This window comes from Myiozetetes cayanensis, unplaced genomic scaffold, assembly GCF_022539395.1.
Source record: "Myiozetetes cayanensis isolate MyiCay16 unplaced genomic scaffold, myiCay2020 scf20-37, whole genome shotgun sequence".
Classification (NCBI taxonomy): Eukaryota; Metazoa; Chordata; class Aves; order Passeriformes; family Tyrannidae; genus Myiozetetes; species Myiozetetes cayanensis.
Window position 1 is genome coordinate 8,354,852 of NW_026087412.1, and position 21,774 is coordinate 8,376,625.

A 21,774-nucleotide genomic window follows, 5' to 3' on the forward strand; every position below is an offset into this window, starting at 1 on the left:
AGGAGCCATGCTTTATTCCAGGGACAGCTGCAATCAGCAGTGGGTGACATGATGTCCCTATCTATAATCTGAGCAAGCTTAAAAAGCACCTTGAGCTCCTGTGCAATGGAAAGTTCCTCAGAAAAGATATTGATAATTGATGTAAATCAGCGTCAGAACACTGGCAAAAGGAAAAGGGACAAAAGTAATTGTCAAATTATTTCAGTGCTGGTTACACATAGCCCCCATCCTCTCTGTTGGCTTCACTTTGCAGGACAAATGACCCAGCCCTTCTTTAGGTCTGCCTTTATTTCATTTAAGGAAGGCATGCTACTAGTGATTATTTCTATCTAATTGTTATTGATCTTTTATTGCTTTGCACCGGTAACCTTCACTGACAAAACTCTAATAGGAATCTGGAGCACTTATTGCCACATCTTTCTAAATGGGACATTGCTCAGCACTTCCATGACTAATTTAGGAAGGTCAAGGCACATTTGGTTCCCTCTTGAGAACACAAGAGGGGTAACGTCCATCCATCAAAGCACACAGAGTGTTTTAAGTGTTGCTGACTTAGGTTGTGTTTTCTGTTAGGAAAAAAAAAAAAAGGAAGGGTCCAGAAACACATTCTGAACAATGAACTAAGAGATGGTAAAGCAAGACTTTAAAAGATGAACCCTCTCTGCTTTGAATGTAAACAGCTTCAGATGTGTTTGCAGGCAGTGAACATCTACTGTGAAGAGAGCCTTTCCTATGCAAGTCTAACTCAGGGAATTCTTGTTTCAAATCTCTTTTAGACTGAATTCTTCTTTGATGGGCTTATAGGTGAAAAAGGAACCTAGAATATAGGGAAAATTTCCCTTTGGAGAATAAGGACCTTCATTTGATATGTATATATATATTTATAAATTATATTTATATATGAATACATTTTATGTATTTGCTGCTAATAGATCATACCAGTTGCAGCACTTTTGGCATAGACAGCTGCGCCAAGCAGGCAAACTGAGCCAAACAAGCATCTCTGTGTACTCCATGTGTGCTCCCAGGGGAACAAACAAGCAAGGACCATTAACCTGCCTGTGTTCAGATTAGTTCTGAAATCCTGTCCTCTGCTCTTGGTAAGCATAATAGAGGTGAACATGACCTCTGCTGCAATCACACGGAGGGTTTAGGAGCCGTGGCTATAATACACTTGCTGAAATTAATCAAAGAAAACGCAGCAGTGAGGGTAGCACTGCCCAACTGGATCCTGTCAGTCTTCATCAGGCTGGAAAGCACCTCCTTAAAAGTGCAGCAAACAGGTCACATAATGTCAACCCAGAATAACCAACGCTTTATTACGGACATAAATACTCCTGGAAATAAGTGCTGTGCACTTGCAGCTGCCTGGCCCTGTTTGTGAGGGCGGGTTCCAGCCAGCGCAGCCGAGCAGGGCGAACATCCCCGGGAGCTCGGCGGCCCAGCCGGTGTCCCCTGAGACACCCCCAAAAGAAAAGGCAGGCCCAGGCTTACCGGCAGCTGCTGTCTCCGGCAGCGTGGAGGGAGGTCTCGGCTCTGCGCAGGCCCAGGCGGGAGAACGCGTGGTACATGGTGAGGGCGACGTCGCTGAGGGTGTGCACCCCGTCGGGCTCGTCGTACACGTTCTCCCAGTAGGCCCGCAGGCCGGGCGTGCCAGAGGGGTAGTTGCCGTACAAGTAATAGTCCAGCTGGCCGATTATCTCTTGGTTCACTACAGCTTCAAACTTGCGGGCGAAGAAAGTTGGCCTGGCGGTCTGCTGTTGGGATACGACAGGGGGAAGACGCTGAGTGAGTTCCCATTTTTGGCCGTGACACTTTGTCTTAATCAGTGGGTTGGAGCTGAGGACACGAACTGGTTCTCTCCACGGGCAAAGATGACTTATAGGGTCACCTTTGTGCCCGTTCATTGTTAAGAGTGATGTTAAAGTTCAGATAAAAATTACATAGTTACACGACAAAAACACAGCTGCATCAATCCCTTCCTACCAACAGCCTCCCTCTGCTGCCTTGCTCTGAAGGCTCTCCAAGTGCCAGAGTGGTGGGGAATGCTTTCTAAACCCCCGTGTTAGCTTGGAGACAGTGCAGCACTGGCACAGGTTTAGGCAGGGAACAAACCATCGTGTGGCACAGGGGTTCAGAAGAGGCAGAACAGCGTTTTCTGTATATGGATTTGCTGATAGGAGGTGGTAAGAGGACTCTGGGAGAGGTGCCATCTATGGCTGAGGTTTCTCAACTTCTCAGTGGTCCTGCACAGGTTTTCCGCTCTGCAGTTGATGCAATCTTGAGCATATTACTGCTTTATATGCTACTCAACTACGATAAGCTTTAAAAAAGTCTTTGTTTTGCCTTGCTCATGTTTGAGCACGGGTTCTGAGGTGCCAAGGAGTTCAAGGGTGCCCCAGATGGCTGGAAAATTCTTTTGAGGATGCTCAGTTTTACTCTGAGACGGTACATCCTGTGGGCTCTCTGACCCGTGCCTCTGCAGCTCTCTTTGTGCCTCCGTGAGAACTGTGAGCCAGCCTTCTGGTGCCCTGTGTTTGTGTCAGGGGCTCTCTCACCAGGCAAGTGTCAGAAACTGCCTTTACATCTATTCTAATTTTGTGCTTTCCCTTCCAGCTCAGTTTACTTGATTGTTTTCTGAAATATCGTTGTGGGTTCACAGCCTGCAGCAGGTCAGGCCCTGCAGTCTGGCAGAAGTTTTTCAAGACTTGCCATTTATTCTGTGCCAGAGACTTTCCTGGGATTGGGGGTAGGGGCAGCAGAGCCTCTCTTGGATAACATCTCATTTGCTCTTTTTGTGAGTGCCTGTGTCACTGACTTCAAGCGTGCCTGGTAGGCAACACATTACAGTAAAGATCTCTGTCTCAGAGCAGTCATCATTTCTGTGCTGCAGGGTAACACATTCCCCATCCCACACAAAGCCTGAACAAACATGCTTTATGCAGGGAAGCCCAAGGAGCTGCAGGGATGGCATTGCAAATCTGGTGACCTTGAAACAAGCGGCTGTTCATTCTTAATAAAAGATACACAGGCCAGATACACCCTTGAGACTGGGTGCACCCTTAAGCACAGGATTTGCTCTCATGTCTGGTTTAGGAAACTATCACAAAGGAACCGATTAAACTTTTTAAGGCAGTACTGCCAAAACTGGGTGATCAAAACCTCATGACTAACGCTCCCAAAACCACAAAATGAACTTTAATATAAACATGCTGATGAATACGATCATGAAAATGGATTTGCCTTGTGCTATGTAAATCTCTAGCAGGCACACTAGTCAACTTCTAAGGTTTTTTTAAAGATGATAAACTTTGCTTAACACTGAAAGCCAGGAGTTTAATGAAATCATGAAAGCACCTGAGCTGGAACTTTGCAACAAATTCACAAGAGTTACCAAGTACTAGTGCTACCATGAGAGAGATGTCAAGCTTCCCACCTTTCTCGCCCAGCAGATTTCCAATGCCAAGTAGTCCAAGGAGTTGCTTTGTGACCTTACCGTGTAAGTAGTATGTCTCAAGGGCCAAAACACAGGAGAACCAATCTTTTGTTCTCCTGAAATTAAGATCAGAGCTTCCTCACATCTCTTTCTCCACCCGACTGATGGAGTAAAAGCTTCCCTTCCCATTCCCTGCTGCAGCCATGCAGCCAGTTGGCTCTCCACACCCCAGCAGAGGGGGAAGAGCCTCTTTGAGGTTATGTTCAGTTACCTGGAAACGGTGAAAGTCTGCTGGTTTGAAGTCATTAGGTGAACAGCCACACCAGTCAACAATGTGCTTGTATTGACACTTGCAACCGAGTTTACGATTCCAGTTCGTGATGCGCAAGTTGTTGTCCACCATGGAGTCACAGTACGGGCTATTCTCCAGAACAGTGTGAAAGAAGGACTGCAAGAAAGACAGAGCAGATCACTGTATTTAGCTCCCCTAACCTCCATTTTCTCCTTCACTTCAGTCCATGGACCCAAACCCAATGCAGGTGACTTATCTTCTTTCGAAATGACAGAATTAACAAGCTCTGTTGTTCTGCCATATATGAAATGTGCTCTGTGTGTATGGATTCCACAGAGCATGAAAAAGTTACAAACTGTAATAACACACAGCTGAGGCCTTGCTCCAATAATCTGGTACAGAAAAATTGCACTTTTGCAATGACCAGCTTTTTTGTGCACTGGGACTCCAAAGGACTCCAGGAAAGGCCCCAGTGTCAGCAATTATTTTATTTATATTTAAGCTGTATGAGCAATTCTAAGAAATTCCCATTATTTCTTGTCTGTAAGTTACTGTCTGGTCTAACAGATTTAAGACTATTTTCCTGAGCAATGTGCTAATAATACGTCTCAAGTTGTTTCCTAAGATAATTCTCAAAACGACACCATCACCCCAGGTACTATGAAAAATATACAGTCCCAGACAGCTCTTCTGTGGGTGTCTCTACCACCAGCACTCTGAAATGCATTGCTAGTTGAGTGGCCTTGTTCTAAAATACACAGTTCACCCTAGGCACCAAAAGGACATTCTCTCTCCTGAATTTACGTCTGAAATCATAAGTCTTTATTTGCTGACTCATGGCAGCGTGGAATTCCTGTCCGGCTATCTTAATTATATCATCATAATATCAGCTATTATATAAATCATGTGTAATGGGGACTGATATGGCAGGTTAACAGGTCAGTGAAAGCAGGGTGGTTTTAAGAAACCAGCTATGCATCTTGCAAAGAAAACCTTGTAGGAAAAAGCTATGGAATATCATCAAATTTAGCCCTGGAAGAGACCATTTTTGGAGCAGTGACTTCTCTTTAAAATCAGCAATAGTGAGACCTATAAATAACCAGTACAACATTAGCATGGCTGGCCCCCAAATAATCCCCCTACCCTTTTTAATGTTAAATGACAGCCCAGTGAATATGGATTTTATGCTTGAACTGTTTGGTTAAACCCATAAAGGCATACATTCTCATTCAAGCGAGAGGGGGAAAAAAACCTACCCAATTACCCATTGCTCTGTATCCTTTTAAAGCAATACAGAAATTTCTCTAGATAATGGATAAAAAGGTTATCAGAGTTGAGAGAAAAGGTGATTTTTAACAGAAATGGGATTAAAAGAAGATTATTCAACATGTGTGTGGAATAATAAACCCCTCTCAAAAGATGACAGTGTCTGTGCTCCACCACAAGCTAATGAGCCTAGATTTGCAAGATTGGTCTCATCAATCCCTGGGAATGTTCAGAAGCCAAGGAAGTTTTTATTTTAAAGACAGTCAACCAGGTCTTCCTTGGGACGTCTGAGTGCTACACACTCTGGGAGCAGAGCCTGACAAGCCAGGGAGTAACGTACCTGCTGAGACAGGTGAAGCACAGCCTGACAACCCGCCAGGCTCCGTGCTCTCCTTGCAGATAACGCACATTCCCTGACACACTGCTGCATGCCAGACAAAAACCCATCCTGGTGTGTGCTCCCCTTCTGCATCACTTGTAGCCAGAGCCATTCCTGAGTGATCTAAATGATTTGTGACTGTGCCTTCTAGCTGAGTTTTGAACGGAACAATAAACCTTTGTTTGTAGGGTTTATGTTTTTAAAGAAAAGGGCTGAATAACAGCAAGAAAAGCTACTTATGAAGACAATTCGCCATCTCTAATATCCTTCAAAAGCTTTGTGCAGGAACAATTTGCAAGCAAAGGACAGCTGGATTTTTGGTTGTTCGGTAACAGATTAATAGGCTTAGAAGGATAAAACAAAGCCATTCCTTGCAAAAAAGTCCCACAAACAAACAAAGCAATAAACAACTGCAAAAGATTTTCTAACCCCAAAGGTGATGGGAGTAAAATTCTCATTACCCACTGTGGGATGTTTCAAAGCCCACCAAAATCAGGTGAAAGCCCCTCTGATTCCAGTGATCTTTGGGACCAGCACAAACACTGCAGGTTTGAACGCAGAGAGGGATCTCTCTGGATTCACATACCTCAGCAGGAAGCAGCGTGTAAGAGTAAAACCTCTTCATCTTTGTTACCAGGTCATCATTAGAAAAAGTCACATACTCCACAAACTTCCTGTTTAGGAGAAACCAGTCTGACCCTCCATCAACTGTGATTCCTTCTGGGATCTTCCGGTCCCCCAGGCGCCACATGTGTGTATCACATTCCAGGAAAAGCCGATCCAGTCCTTGTTTTCTGATAAATCTGAAGAAATACAATAGCAGTCATTAAAAGTTAATTTGTATTTTGTTATCACCATGAGCTCTATAAATAAAAAGCTACTTTCTCAAACAAAAAAGGATCAAAAGGTCACTTGTTTATATTTCTGTTCTACTCCTAAATAATGCAGAGAGGTTTAATAAATAATTAATCAGTTATACATTCAGTTATAGAGGCAAAGATCAACAGATTGCTTTTAAACATCATTTTACACCTTCTGCTGTCCTAAGGCAGAACTGTGCAGATGACAGAGCTCTATGGCATGAAAGTCCATAATGCTCATTAACTCTCAACAAACCACTGCATGAAGAACTACAACATGAACAAGAACTAAACACAATCTGTGTGACAGGCTTCTGTCTCTAAATAAAGTCATAGTTTTCCAAAAACAGCAAACTGTACATAAAGGTAAAATGACCAATTTGCTCCTATGTTATTATTCCATTAATTTTTCTATTGGTGCATAGCCAATTGGGAAGAAATACCATTGTACTGGTCTTTGCTGTAGGAAAGAGCATGTTTGCTCCATATTCAAGTCTGTGGGGAACAATGTTTTGTTATCGCTGAACCATGAATAAGAGGAGCTGTAAAGTTATGGAAATGAATTATCTGAGACCAACAAAATAATAATAAGAAAAAAAAAAAGCTGGGAAATCAATCTGTGTTTGAAAACACTTTGGACTGGATGCCCACACATGTTTTGAGACTGTCTGATCCAGGTTTCTGTTTGTTACTCCATTCCCAGAATGGTTTCCCAGAAGGAGAAGCAGGGCAGCCATGAATTAGCACACGCCCTCGCAAGGGGGGCTGAGCGCCGTTAATCACAGTGAGTTGCTGTGATGAACACATCCCACATGTTCTGAGCAGCAGCAAATGCTCGCTAACCAGACACTGCAGAACTCCCAGCGACACACCGAGTTCTCTATGGCTGTAGGATCTGCAGGGCAACAAGAGCTGCAGCACCTACAGTGAGGAGGGCACCGTGTTCCCTTCCTGAACCACATGGAGCTGTGCCAGGGTGTTTCGGGATTAGACATTTTAGTGGTCCTCAAACACATGCAGCCGAAGGAAGGGGAAAAGAAATAAAAGTTAAAGAACAGCACCAAAGCTTTCTGGCCTCCTGCATCTGGAAACATGAGCATTAACCCCGTAGGCCAACTCCCTGGTTCAAGTTCTGTTCTACACCAATCAAAGACCTGAGATGCAATTATGAAATGGTGCATATTAATTTTCAAAAGGACCGTAAATGACTTCAGGGTCTATGTCCTACTGATAGCTATGTCTCTTTTCACAGAGCTCCTCTGTTAACACAGCAGTGCAGAAAATGTGTAAATGAGAGTCAAGAAATTTTTCTTTCCATGAACAAGTTTCTAATTTCATGTTCCATTATGAAGGATAATAGAAAAGTCTTGCAACTTTAATGCAGTCCTCTGGAATGTAATCTTCAAATTCAATATTTATGCAGTTATCTCCAAATCAAATATTAATGTGCCTGAAAGTTTGGTCATTTATTTATTTCCCTCAAAACTAAATGCTCATTTGAGTTAATTATTTTAAGAAAATAATAGAATTTTATCGACCATATTTAAATAGGAACATAGAGTTCTTTTCCATGAAGTAATTTCTTTCAACTGCTATCTCTACCAATTTATCATCCTTTACTCTCATTTTCAAATAGAAGGTTTTTTGGCTGCAAGAGAAACCCTCAAACCAAAGAAATCACCTTTCAAATTTCAAAAACTGCTCTAGTTACAAACTCCCTGAGCCTGTATCACATGATGGGGCTTACAGCTAACTGGGACCAGAAAGCAGTTACACAGCTTCAGCCTTATTGTCTGAATTTGGCAATAGAAGAGCATGACCACACTCCAGATGAGAAGGTCCCAGCAAATCCTGACTCACAGTTTCATGTTTTCCAAAATAGTCTACAGGCTCCTTTTTTTTTATACTTACATGGTTCTATGACTTTTTTGAGCTAATGGCTTGGACAAGCAAATCTCAGCATATGGAGTGAAAATAAGTCAATTCCTGGGAGTACAACTGTTTTCACACCAAATCTCAGCCCCAAATCCTGTAACAACACAGTTATTAGAAGAAAACTAATCACTCATTCTGCAGCAAGGCAGCAATGCCTTTGGAGAGCTCCAAAGAGAAGACCCTTTTGCTAATGCTTCTTGAAACCTCTCTGGAGACACCATATCAGGTTTTAGATACCACTAACAACTGAACAGAAAGCAGGCATTTTTCAGAAGGCTCACCCTTACTGGGCCTCTTCACACCCAGTCGTTACACCTAAATGGAATAACACATTAGCATAGCAAATAATTCCTGTGATCTATGAAGCAATGGTTTATACAAGGGGCTGTGAAGACACAGCTCTCCACTGGGCAATTGCCTGCTGTCCATTTATGCTCCTTGGGAGCCGAGGGGACCAAGCATATTTCAGATCTGCTGGAAGCTAAATGATCCTGCCTGAGGAGGCAGCAGCCGCCCCAGCAAGCCTAGGCAGTGCTGCTGGCACACAGAGCTGAACTGCAACCAAAGTGGAAAAGGTGGATAAGGCTTCTTTTTTTTTTTTTTCCCTCCAGGCTTTCTTCTGGGATGACTGATGCTCCTTAGCTACTCCAGCAATAGCAATTTTGGCACTCAGGCAGGCAAGAACTTACTCTAAGCATAGTGGATATTGCTGGAGGGAAAGGGAAAGGGGCCATTTGTATGCCACACAGGCCTTTTCAAGATATGAAAAACTCTCAAATGCTACAAATAGTTCATAAAGATTCTTAACTAGCCATTCAAGAATGCTTGCAGACACCTCTGAAAAGACAGATAGGAAGATGGAGGGCAAAAGCATGACCCTACTGATTTGTTTCTAGTCTAATGATGTATTTCATTAGTTTCTGGTTATGCTCAGTGGAATACCAAACCAGTATGTTTATGAAAGCATTTCAAGCTTTGGAGAGAGAAATGAAATGCAAATAGGTGTGTTTTTTCCCCCTTGTCTTCCTCTGTTGGGTTTTACAGGACAAATGAAAAGTAGAAAAAAAGTGGTTTAGTAATAGCATTTCAATAATCTTAGTCAATGTGAAAAAAATCCAAGTGCTTCTTCCTGTCACCCTGAACTTCAGGTAAGACCAGCAGATCTCTGCCAACCACAAATGTACTGGCCAGGACAATGACATCCAATTGCACCAAGGTATGGTTGGCCAAATACAACAGAGATTATCATCAGATGAAGAGACTTGACCTATCTCCTAATCTAAAACAAAATACAGGAGGAAAATAATGATGATAAGAGAGTCAGCCAAGAGAAAACAAGATTAAAATAAAACTGGGGTTAGGAAAAAGCAGGCCATAGGATGTTGTGAATGCATGTTGCCACCTGAGCTCAGCAATCAGGCACTGACACGTGTGAAAGGTGTCGTTTGTGCCCTGACTATGTGTGGATGCAGCCTCGGGGTTTACACTGCTCCAGATGGTTATTTTTATACTTTGTTAAAAAAACCCTACTGCCTGCAGCACGTGGTCTGTCACACTGAGTAGAGATGTCAGTCCAGACAGCTCATGATTGCAATCCAGCTCGGGGAACTCCTCTTACTTTGTAGTTTATTTAATTATTTATAATTGCAATTCAGATGAGATTCTAGGATTGTATAACACAAAAAGCATTAGTGAGTTATTTAGCACACACTCTTACAACATGAATACAAACAAATAGCTCAGCTCTTATGATACGTTTTTAACTACTAATACTATTGCCCAATAACTTAATATCAGCAAAAAATATCCCAATCAACTATCATCCTTTTGGATAGTCTTCTCCAAGTGACAGTGCATGCCACAGCAACTTGGGAGAGATCCCTGCTCCTGAATGCTCGTACTTATGCAGTATGTAAGTCAGAGAGTTTGCTGTTTTCTCTTTTCTGAAGTCTATGAATGCATAAAACTTTCTAAAACATCAGATACCATCAGACTGCTAAATGTTACTTATCAGTAACTTTATCACTAAAAGGTTTTCATCTGGAAAGAATGTATTTTGTAAGGTGAAGAGGTTTCTTCCTAAATGTTTCCTGTTTCTGGCCTCTTTCCTAGAAAACCACCTATCGACATTTCACTGTTAACCAGGTGCACTCAGGACCTCATCATCACTACCCACGATTTAAGAATAAGAGCTATAAATAAAAGAGAAACAATTCATCACAAGTCAAAAGTCAGTGTCAAAGCAAGAATCTGTAGAGCTTGGAGCTCCACTAGCAGCATGTTCATGTTTCCCTTAAGGTATGTGGACAAACTCTGCACATTGCTTTGACTTTATCAGCTCCTCTTTTAACTCTCTTTAGACAAAAATCTGAAGACAACAGTCCATTTCGATGGGAAAAGTCAAGTAAATATTTTTACAGATGAGAAATATGAGAGTCACTTGCCAGCAGTGTTTGCACAGCCACCCTGGAAACACTTAATCGGAGTCAATCAGTTGGGAAGCATAAAAGGGGTAACTTGCAATTTAGGTGACCAACTAGAAAACACAGAACAATAATTTGACAATCTTGAGCATAGCAGTTGCAACAAGTAATTTGTGAGTAACCTCTAGGCTACCATATATCTCCATAAACCAGTCACTGAAAAATTCTTTGTAATAAGCAAGTTCATAAAACCCAAACCTGTGCAGAGCAGTATCGTTCCCTGCCTGCTCAGGCCAGAAATCCTGGCCTCTACTGAGTATGCAAAGGATTTCCAGCTGATTGCAACACAGGCTCTCTCTATTTCATCCCATTTCCAAATAGAGTAACTCTATTTCAAGGGTTAAACAATATTTATAACCTCTGAAATAATTAGCAATTGGCTATTTAAACACATCTGTATAGTATCAGCTAATAATTTGTTTTTCTAATGATATGACCTTGCAGTATGTTTCCCAAGACCTCTTCCTGTCATGCTGAAAGCCTCCAGGGCTCACCCCCACTCCCAAAATGGAGCTGAAGCTTGAAAAGGGGAACAGTGTCAAAATGAAGTAGCACCTACTTAGTCTGTCAAGATGAGGAAGATTTCCGCCTGGTATGACAGGCAGCATGTGGACAGCACAGAACACACAATTCCTGCTGTTCCAAAAGGCCATGAAAATAACTCTCAGTACAGACAGAAATGATGGAAGAAAAGAGAAAGAGAAATAATAATTTTAATTTGCTTTTCAACGTGTTGAAACTGCGGCATCCTAAATGCAAATGTTACGAGGTCAAAAGCATAATTCTTCTTATCTTTCTTTAATTCCCTTACTCAGAAGAAAATATTATAAACACAATACTCTCCCAACAATCTCCCTAAGCTTTAATGCCAATGCAGAAACAAACATCAATAATGTCAGAAAGAATTTCTCTCTTGACTGGATTTGCTGTGCTGAGATTGGTCTTATTTCATGATTGGGCTTATTTGAGGAGCTAAAGCCAAAGCCCTAAGTAAGCACACAAACTGAAACACTTTTAGTAGCTTTGCCCACTGTGCTAAATACTCAGAAGTCAACAACAAACAGAGGGAAATCTTAGTTTTAAAATGTGATTAGTGCTTGTCATCTGTATCTCTGCATGTCCTACAACAGAGGAGGGCACCAGACCCCGTGGAACAGCAGAGCATGCGTGTGAATGGAGGGGGCCAACCCTGCACCGTGGGATCACCGGCTGCCCCTTGGCAAGGACAGCGTGGGCTCTGACCTCAGCAGGACAGGGACTGACTTCACAGCAGAAAACACAGGTGACACAGCCATGAAAAGTAATCCAGTGCTGAGAGATGCAGTTTGTGACGTTTGTTCCTGCAATTTGTGTGGGTCTCAGGGAGCAGGGCTGCAAGTCATGAGAACAAGGAGCTCTACGGGAAGGATTTTTTGACAGGTTAAACACTTTTATGTTCAGTGTGCAAGTAAATCTGGAGCAGACAACTGCTGTCACATACACTGGACATAAGGTTAAGGTCATTTACAGTGCAGCAAAAATGATACAGTATTCTGAATGTCTCTTTCAAGTTACAAGTCCGCCTTGAAATACTATATTCAGTGCGGTCCTTCTCAATGAATGGCATCCTTATAGAAGCCAAACAGCCATGGCATTTACGGGATTCCACAATATGCTGCTGAGAGACGATTAACATACACATTTTATCTGGTCATTATTCCATCTCTGTATGGACATATTCACATTTTTCAAGCTTTACAACAGGTGCCTCATATTCTACATAACTTGTTTCTGCTTCTTTCAAATATAATTTTCTCAGAATAACCATTTAATGTTTTAGTCCTATCACATCTTTGCATTATGTTTAAAAAGAAATTTCTCATGATTCTTTCTTCTTGTCCACCTTTTCCTAAACATTAACTTTCCCTGACTTTGAAAAATCGTGCTTTCCATCTTCTCTCTTTCAAAAGAGAAATCTCTCTTTGAGAGGAAGTCTTAAAAAGCCTCAGTGTCTCTCAATATTTCAATGTTGCGGGTCAAAGAGCAAAATAAAAAAAACCTCTGAAATTGTTTTGGTTATAGGAAACTTGGAGAGAGTCTATTTTGTTGCAGTAATGACTCTACTAGGAATGGTCTTGTTTTGACAACAGTTCCATGCATTTCCTTGTGAGCATAAAGATTTTCCTATTGGTTTCTTTCCTCTACCCTTCACTTACATGGTATCTTTTAAGCAACACTGAAACAGCTTTTACAAGGACAAAAATTAAATGGCTTCCTCTCACCATCAGGGAGGCCACAACTCAAGTGATCCTGTTTCTTTTTATATGAAATAAGCAAAACTGTACATGATAATATTCAGAGATGTAGCGTGAACTCACCACAGACAGACTGAATGATATGAAACCTGACATTTTGCCATCTGTTTGCCTCCAATAAATGTCTTCTCTAAAAGATTTCTTGTCCCCTCACCTCCTCTTCTTTGCAAAACCCTCACGACTGAGCAGTCTCTGACCTGGGAACACTGCTGGGCCTGAGTGGCTGAGCTTGAAGCCATCTCACCTGTGTGATGCTGCTGCTGCAGCAACTACAGCACAGGCTACTGCTTCCACCAGGGCCAGCAGATCCTGCAGATCCCAGCTGGTGCAGCACCCACAGGCACTGCAAAGGGACACCTGGGTGGCCACCACAACAGCATCTCACCAAGGGTTCTGCTGTGCTTAACATCTCAGGATCTGCATGATGGACACTGAAGAAGGAAAAGGAAATGGGGTTTCAAATATTCCAGATTTCCAAATGGTTGAGAGCAAGTGGGAGTCTCTTCTGTACAGATTTCAAGGTACCAAATCAGCCTTCTGACCTGTGGGTACATGAGGGCGAACAACATCTGTTCCAGCCTAAAAGGATGTTCCCTGCCACAATCATCTCATGAAGTCTCAGGACCTCAGATGACAGGGTACAAAAGTTAGCATTCATACAGCTGAAAATAAACTGTGCAGCTCAACGTCCCTAGATAACAATAAGATTTCTGATTGCTTTATCAGTACCTCAATTTTCTTCCTAATTCTGTTCCAGCCCCATAAAGCATGGTCACTTCAAACCTTCTCACTTACTGCACCTTCCTGAACTAGTGGATGATCTTGCTTGGATACTCTAAGAACAAAGAACATCCTGCTTAGTCCCACATCAAGACATATGGCTGGTTTTGTTTTTCTTTGCACTGACAACCTAGAGCACTGTTTTCCAAAACTGAGCAGAAGTAAAAGGCCTACAAGGAAGCAAATTGACAAGCCGAAGCAGTAAAGGCTTTATGGCTCCCTTAATGCTTATCATAAAGCACTGAGGGACATTTCAAAGTTAGCTGTAATGTCTAAATTTTTTAAGTGCAGTCTCTTTGCAGAGAAGATGCATGTTGCTATTTCAGTCGCTACATTTCTCATGCAACTGTTGGGCTGAACTACTTCCAAGCAAAAAATAGATCTCAGTCCATGTGCTCAAAGTGTTTTAAAAAAATTAGCAAAAAAAAAAAGTATGGCTGAGGGTAATTTGTGCCAAATGAACCACCAAATATTTCACATGAGCAGCAGCGTAAATGCTGCTAGAACCTAAGTGGTTAAACTATTCCAACACCAGGGATAATTACTCAATCTTTTTCCCTATTATTTGGGTACTTACTTGGCAATTCATCAATGCAACACACAACAGCAATTACTGTGTGATTCATTTTCTAACCAACCACCAACTCACCATCAACCCAGTGTACAGAACACCAACAAACAGTGTGTGCCATTGGGGAAAAAAGGTGTGTCTGAAAGGTTGGTTAAACAGGTATTTATCAGCAGAACTGGGTTGAACCAGGTGGAGAGTTTGGGAAAGTGGTCCGGCCCTTTGGTAGTTAAGGTCTCTCCAGCCTCTGAGAACTGGGATGGCATTGGGATGCCCTTTAGTAGAGTTCACCAATACTCATAAAATTATCTGGAACACAGGAGTGAGAAAGGAGACAACACAACTGCAAAGAATAGCATTAATGAGGAGAAAAAACCAGCACAAGAAAAGAACTCAGATACATAAAAAGCTTTTAATGGCCTTTTCTTTAGCTGTTTGTATTTTGCCTATGAGCTCAGGATTCCTCTAAGATCTAACAGCATCCAGCCTTCACAGCATGTTTACACTGTTTCCCAAATGATTACTGTGGTAAGATTTCTATAAAAAAACCTTTTTTCCTGCCTGTCATCGAAGATGTCACATTTGACTGTCTTTATATTTTATAATACATCAGCCAGGTGCTGCTCCCGTCAAAAAAAATAAAAATCTTCTGCATATTCCAAACTGCAATAGCTTATACACCTACCAGGTTATTCACTTGCTTTTATTAGTCTGAGACACTGAAAAGAGGAGAAAATGTAAGTGTTGCCCAATAAGTACTATGTAACAACTCCAGCCACTGTATGCAATTTCATCTCATAGGTCCACCACTCTCAGGAAATAACACTTCTCCAGCTGAGTGTAGGAGCCATTTTCATGTCCATTCCCTTTAGTGAAGCCACTAAAGGAAAATCAGAGCGATGCACTTCCTAATGACTTTGGCATAACTAAAAGAAAACTTCACTCTATAAAGGGGAGCCTGGCTTTTCTCCTTATTTGGCAGTAAAACATGTACTGATTGTGAACATGGCTTGAATACAAAGTACATTGTAATCGAGTTGTATAAGCATTTCAGTTTTAAGATGGCACTTCCAATCTTTCTCTCTCCATTATATGATCCAAAGACTATGATGACTTAAAACTCAGAGTTTCCAGTTGTTTAAAAAGCAGACTTAGGCAATTGAAAAGCTTATTGCCTAGGAGCCATTATTCATTCACAAATTAAAATTAAAATTACCAGCAGGGCTTATACATTGCTTTCCACGATATTTAGATGCTGAGCTTCTGTATTATTAGTTCACATGTTTTGACAAAAACACCTTGGACAAGCCAAATCATTATTGTACATGGGGGAGCAGTCAGTATAGTCCAGTGCCCTCTCCCTTATCATGGCTTTAATTAGCTGGTTTAAATAAAAAATTCTGCTCCAGTCTGTTTTGAGATAGGATATCCCAAAGGAGCTTTTGCTATTGCCTAATAACATGAAAACTGGTCTGTGTTCTAAATCCTTTCCAAAAGCTGGTCTTTTTTTTTTATTTATTATTTTTTGTTGCCAAACCTCGAGGCTGTTGCTTCTCTTCTAGACCTTACTAAGTTCTTGGCCTTATCATTTGCCTCATGGGGTATTTCTTTTCCCCTGGGCTGTGAGATGACCGAGCACAGAGCAAAATTTAAAAAGTAACTGGAAAAATGAATAGAAAAAAATAGTCATCCTTACTCTTAAATGAGCAAGTCACCAAGTTTGGCTGTGGAAATTCCCCAGGCAAAGGTCACAAGAGGCTGGGAGAATATTGTAAGGCAGCACCACTACCCATCCCTCCTGCTCCTCTGGGGACATGGGCTGTAGGCAGCCAGACATGGGTGACACCCTGGATGGGCCTTTGCTCTCCTCACACCTGCCTGTGCAGGTATTTCAGCCCAGAGGACTTCTTCATTCCAACAGGGATAACCCTCGCTGGAATGACGACAACTTACACCCCTTGGGCATACAACCAAAGTCAGTTGGGAGCTGTGTGTCAAATGGACAGAGCAGAGGGTACACTTACCAGTTTAGACAAGACTAAGTTAATGAAACACTAAAAATGAAATATCAGGCTAGAGATCTTCATTTCAGATAGAATTTCTCTCTCAACAGGTAGATGTAGAGCTGGAAATTCACCCACAATACAAACAGGGGGTAACTGCTCATTGATCAGCTTTTGGAAACAATGGAATTTTAACCAAACACTAGCATTACTCAGAAGATTCACAGCTGCTGTTTTGACTGTGTCTCTACAGCTGCCTGGGCTTTGCAGGAGAAGGGGAGCCACTCTATCTCTCTGATAGAAAAACTGGGGAGAAGCCAAGGGGCGATGTGAAAGGATCTATTCATCCAGTGGTCAGCAGTGGGAGCGCTTAGGGGACTCAGGGACTAGACAACCATAGCAGACAGGGTCGGCAAATCTGCAGTTCAAATCATGTTCCTTGATGCACAGGGAATTTATGGTAGAAATACAGAAGAAAAAAAACACATGGTGACTTGTTGCAATAGGTTTAAAGGTATTTGGTTGTTATACAAAGAGAACCATTGAACTACTAAGTGGGTTGTTATTCCTGTGAGGGGAGGACAAGTGGCACATTAGCTCATTTTATTATTAAATTAACATCAGATTAGTGTGTTTAATTGATCTAAATAGTTCTGATCCAGCTGAAGTTGGCATATTTAAACCAGTTTAATGCCGGCATGTCATAATTCATTAGCTATTTTCCTTAGCCAGTTCAGGGAATTTGAGAAGACTCAGGTGCACCAGAGGAGCAAGGAGGCAGAGACTGACTGCTTTCCCTGGCTCTTTCCCTCCCCTTTTCTAAGCTAACTCTGCTGTCCATCACTATTGCCAGATAGAGCTGAGTCTGCCAACCACTCTGACACTCTGCATTTCCCCAACAAGGGACTCTCCTGTGAAAACTGTTGACTTGGATTTAAATATTATTCCTCACAGTATTATTTTTTACTACCTGCTATAGAATTTCTGACTGCACAAGATGAATGCTCGTGAAGACTTAATTTAAACAGCAACATGACAGAATTGATAAATCTGGTGACAAGAGCAAGAACAGCCATGAAGGAGAGAGACCTGTGCATTGTTCTGCCCACCCACTGTGCTGAACATGAGACTTGGTGTGTCACATTATCTGTGTCCTCTAACTAAACCCAGCCTTATAGCACACTTGACATTTTATAGGATAAAGGCAAGACCTGGTGACCCAAGCAGAATAAAACAATATTTTTAGACGCAAAGCCACTGGGACTCAGCATATGTAGCTGCTAGAACTGTTACAAAACTGCTGGCACAGGTACAGAACTAGCAATACAGAGGAAAAGCAAAACTATCAATAAATAGGAAAAGAGGACCACTGCAGACAGATAGGAAAATTCTTTGATCTGCACAGGTTGTTTAAATCTTTGGAACATGGTGTTTGGTCACTGCTGCTCCCTCAAACCACAATGGTCAGTGAGAAAACACAGCACACTCTCTTCTCCCTGAGACTTGTTCAGGAGTGGATGAAGATGGAGTTTAATTCAAGGATCTCAAAACTTTAGTAGAGTGTGATATGCTCCAGTCACCATCCTCACTCTTACCAGTATGTGCAGGCTGCTACAGGTTCCCACAGCTGGGGCTCTGCTTGCACAAGGCTTTGCTGCAGACCCCAGCTAGCACAGGTCTTGGTCACCAGGGTGACTGGGACCAACTGGGCAGTGCTGCTGTGCAGGCAACGACTGCTAGCTCACAAAACATCAATCTGTGCCAAGCCCCAAGGACAACACAAGCATCACTCTCCCCATAAAAGCATATTTACAAACTGACTCTGGGAAGGAGTTATTGTGGATCGATAAAAACCTGTCCTCAGAAGAGGGTTTCCTCCTCATTCGCTTGGACCAGGGATTTCTTCACTTGGGTAACACTGGAAAACCATCACTGTGCAAAAATCCTGAGTGTTATGGTTAAAATAAGGTGAAGGAAGGGCCAGCATACCTTGCATTGTCCCTCCCATGGGATTTCAAGAAGTTCATATCGCGGTATCTGGACAGGAATGCTACGAGCTGATCATTTGTCCTGCAAGAGAAAGAACAAAGGGTGCACAAATTACACTGTGAAAACCCCCATGTCTGGAACAATTTATAAACTTGTTGTTCTCATTTGGGGTCCAGCCGCAGACTGAAGGAGGTGGTTTCTGAAAACATTTCCATCCTGCTGCTAAACTTGCTAAAACCTGCTAAAACTTCCATCCTGCTGCTCCCTCTACTCAGTAAAATGTACTTAGAAGGAACCACAACTTTATTACATCTTAACAAATTTCTTATCAACTCTTGGCAAGTATTTTGAGCACTGTAACAGAGTAGGTATTAAGTAATACTACTCAACACTTTTTAAGTATGGAAGTCCAGCTGTGAGATGACTGCATTGATAGCCCCATTTTACACGCTTTGCTAGATATTTCCTAGGGAATTTGGTTAAGTATCTATTGGCATTTTATTTGTTTTCATCCTTGTAATAGAGAAGAGGCCAAGGTTGGAATGCACAAAGCAGAGAATTTTGATGTCAAAATGCCAATAGAATTAATAGGAACAAAGGAATTTAGGAGGTTAATTCCAATTAGCATGACAGGCAATCTGACACCAGTATTTTCAAAATTTCAGCTGACATGTCCAAGAATGTGTTTACGCTTGACAGCTTTTGTGGTCTGTTATTTCTTTAACAATGGAGCAAAAATGTTCTCTATTTATCTAGGTCAGCATATTTAAGAAAACTGAATAAATCACATTAAAATGATCCTAATCTCTTGAGTTGCATTCAAAACCACAACCTTATAGGTACAACACCATTTAAGCAATGGTCTGTAATGAAGCTGATGGCAGAAAAACTCAAGATAAAACAGTTGTCAATAGTACTGTATCTTGAAAACATTTCATTATTATAAGGCAGAGAAAACCAAGTTAAACCAAAATCCTGCACAAAATGCATTTAACTTCTCAGGTCAGCCTCCAACAACTTGGAAATGTTATCAGCCAAGTAAACTATTTTTATAGTCTCATTGATTTTATCTAGACCAAATGAATTATCTATCAACCAGCTTGACAGACCAGGCTGTAGGAGCCCGAGACCCTCCTCCTATGCTCACTCATGTGAGCTGTAATACCTCCCAGGGTCAGACTCTGCCTCTCAATTTGGCAACCTCAGAAAACTGCTTTCTGTGTAGTAAGCTGTGCAGATTTTCACATTTGCTGCTCCAGTGACTCTCCATCTTACTGGGATGAATAGGCATTTAGTGAATTTACTTAGCAATGCTTCCACATGAAATGGTTTCAATGGCTGACATCTTCGGATGAGTTTCTGGGCAAAAGCTGGCACGCAAAGATGATCTCTAGAAATATAACCAACTTTGGAAGTGCTTGAGCTTTAATTTCCTTACAGGATAAAAATCAAATCAACCAAAGTAACAATCCACACCACTCAATAAAACATCATCATTTCTAGATTGCTCACCAAGCTATATTTTGCTGTTCAGCAGTGCTCTACCAAATGTACTGCGACTTGGGTCTGCCATAGAAACTTCTCAATGCTTCTCAGTTTTTAGATAATCCTTTTAAATGCCTAAATGATATTTAGCTCTCAAAGTAATCCATAATTGACATTTTCCTCTTATTGAAAACATTGGTGGTATCTTGGTCCTACTTTGAGTTTTTTTTTTTTTTTAATAGAACTTATACAGAGTTTTACTCCTTGTCAATTAATGTGCTTATTTTTATGTGTTGACCACATGGTACTAAAACATCATATTTCCATTTGGTAAAACTTTATAGATATTTGACATTTAGATTTATGCAGTCAACCAATTCCATGCTCAGCATGACAGCACACTGAATTTCTATTAAGCTTTCATTCAAACTGCTTCTTCTGCCCCCAGTATCAGGAGGATGCTGCACATCACCTCTGAATTACTCCACTGCAAGACATTAAAAAGAATATCAAAGGTACTGAGCGTGCCATAGATGTTAATATATTTGTTAAAATACTCCTCACCTTTCAGAAAACTTTGCCTTCAGGGGTAGATTTCCTAAATGCCTCTGGCACCGACTGCTGCCACACTTCTTCATATACAGCGGCAGTGGAGTCTCTGTGCCATGGCAGTGCCTCTGGCACTCCTTCTGAGAATGACTAGAGACATGGGCCTATTTTTCTCTAAGTAAGGCAATTGAAAGCTGAGATTTTCAGCTGAAGACATCACTGGGAGCAACATCAACTCCACACTGCCAAATTAAATTCTGCTATAGCTCCACAAGTTTCAGGGATAATTCACTGAACATAAATTTGGCATAAAATCTTTTACTAACTATCACGGTATAACAGAAAGTAACAAGTGCAACATAACCTTCCTAAGAAGGAAAATAAGAGTTTCATGGGGATAGGGAGAGTAGTTCTTGCTACTGATTAAAATAGACTAATATACATATGACACTCCTATCAGTTTCCCCAGTGTGTAACACAGCACGGATACAGGCTGAGAAGAAAGCCTTTCCTCAGGTGGTGCCCAAGGCTGGGGCTGACAGATGCATCCACACAGCTTCCCCTTTTATTGCCTTTTATTATTAAACTCCCTCAGAGGGTGAGGCACCAGGGAGAAGGATTAGTTACCTGTATCATTAGCACGGAGGGAGGATGGTGTGAGGGTAGAGAGGCTGAGAGTCAGGTCTGTAGCACACAGAGAGAAATGGGAAACTAATCCTCCAGTGAACTCCAAGGGTGGAGAAAGCTTGCACGTGTAGGAGGGCTTCCATGAGAAGATGACAAGTGAAGACTGAGGGGGCAACAAAGCATGTTTGACTTCACTGATGTAGATCTGGTGTTAAGCAAGGGCAGGTCTGCCAGTTGGGATGGAGGTGCCCATCTCTCCCAGACCTGTGCCGAGGTCACCTCACTAAGGTCCTACAGCTCCTCTCCTGCAGCAAGGGTGGACAGAGGTGACAGGGGCAGCACATTGTGCCCACCTGCTGAGATGCCACCCAGCAAAACTCAGCCAAGCCCCTGCAGGGCTGAGCCCAGAAGGTGGGAGGACTCGGCTGGGCAGGCAGTGGGGCTCCAGAGGCTGCAAAAGCAGCTCCAGGGCTGCCAGTGACTCAACCCACAGCACTGCTCAACCTGGGGACACGGCTGAGCCCCTGGGCTGGGGCTCAGCTCAGGATTAGGGTCAAAATTAGAGTTCTGACACATGAATAGTCCCAGTGAAGTGACGGCTATTCCTTACCCGCCTGACTCATCTCCACAGTTTCCTTTCCCAGGGTTCAGCCCTACAGAGTCCAGACACACAGCAACCGTGGCAGCTCTTTGCCAAGAAACTATTTCTAGAAGGTCCCCAGAGGAGAAAACTGGAATTTTGGGGCAAACTGATCTATTCAAAGTTAAGCACGATATTACTTCATGGTTAAACATGCTATGTGCACACAAGAGCCTGGAAGTGGAAGA

The 21,774-nt window shown here is 42.1% G+C and overlaps 1 protein-coding gene across 2 annotated transcripts in view; it reads right to left on the reverse strand.

Moving 5' to 3' along the window:
- The window catches only part of XYLT1 (xylosyltransferase 1), a 175,188-nt gene that overhangs the window by 22,819 nt on the left and 130,595 nt on the right, over nucleotides 1-21,774 (reverse strand). For both annotated transcript variants that reach the window (XM_050317853.1, XM_050317854.1), the window contains 4 exons: nucleotides 18,286-18,366; nucleotides 5,960-6,176; nucleotides 3,708-3,884; nucleotides 1,495-1,757 (listed from right to left, as the gene is read on the reverse strand). In XM_050317853.1, coding sequence (XP_050173810.1) covers nucleotides 1,495-1,757; nucleotides 3,708-3,884; nucleotides 5,960-6,176; nucleotides 18,286-18,366 — 738 coding nt within the window. The remainder of the gene's footprint in view (nucleotides 1-1,494; nucleotides 1,758-3,707; nucleotides 3,885-5,959; nucleotides 6,177-18,285; nucleotides 18,367-21,774) is intronic.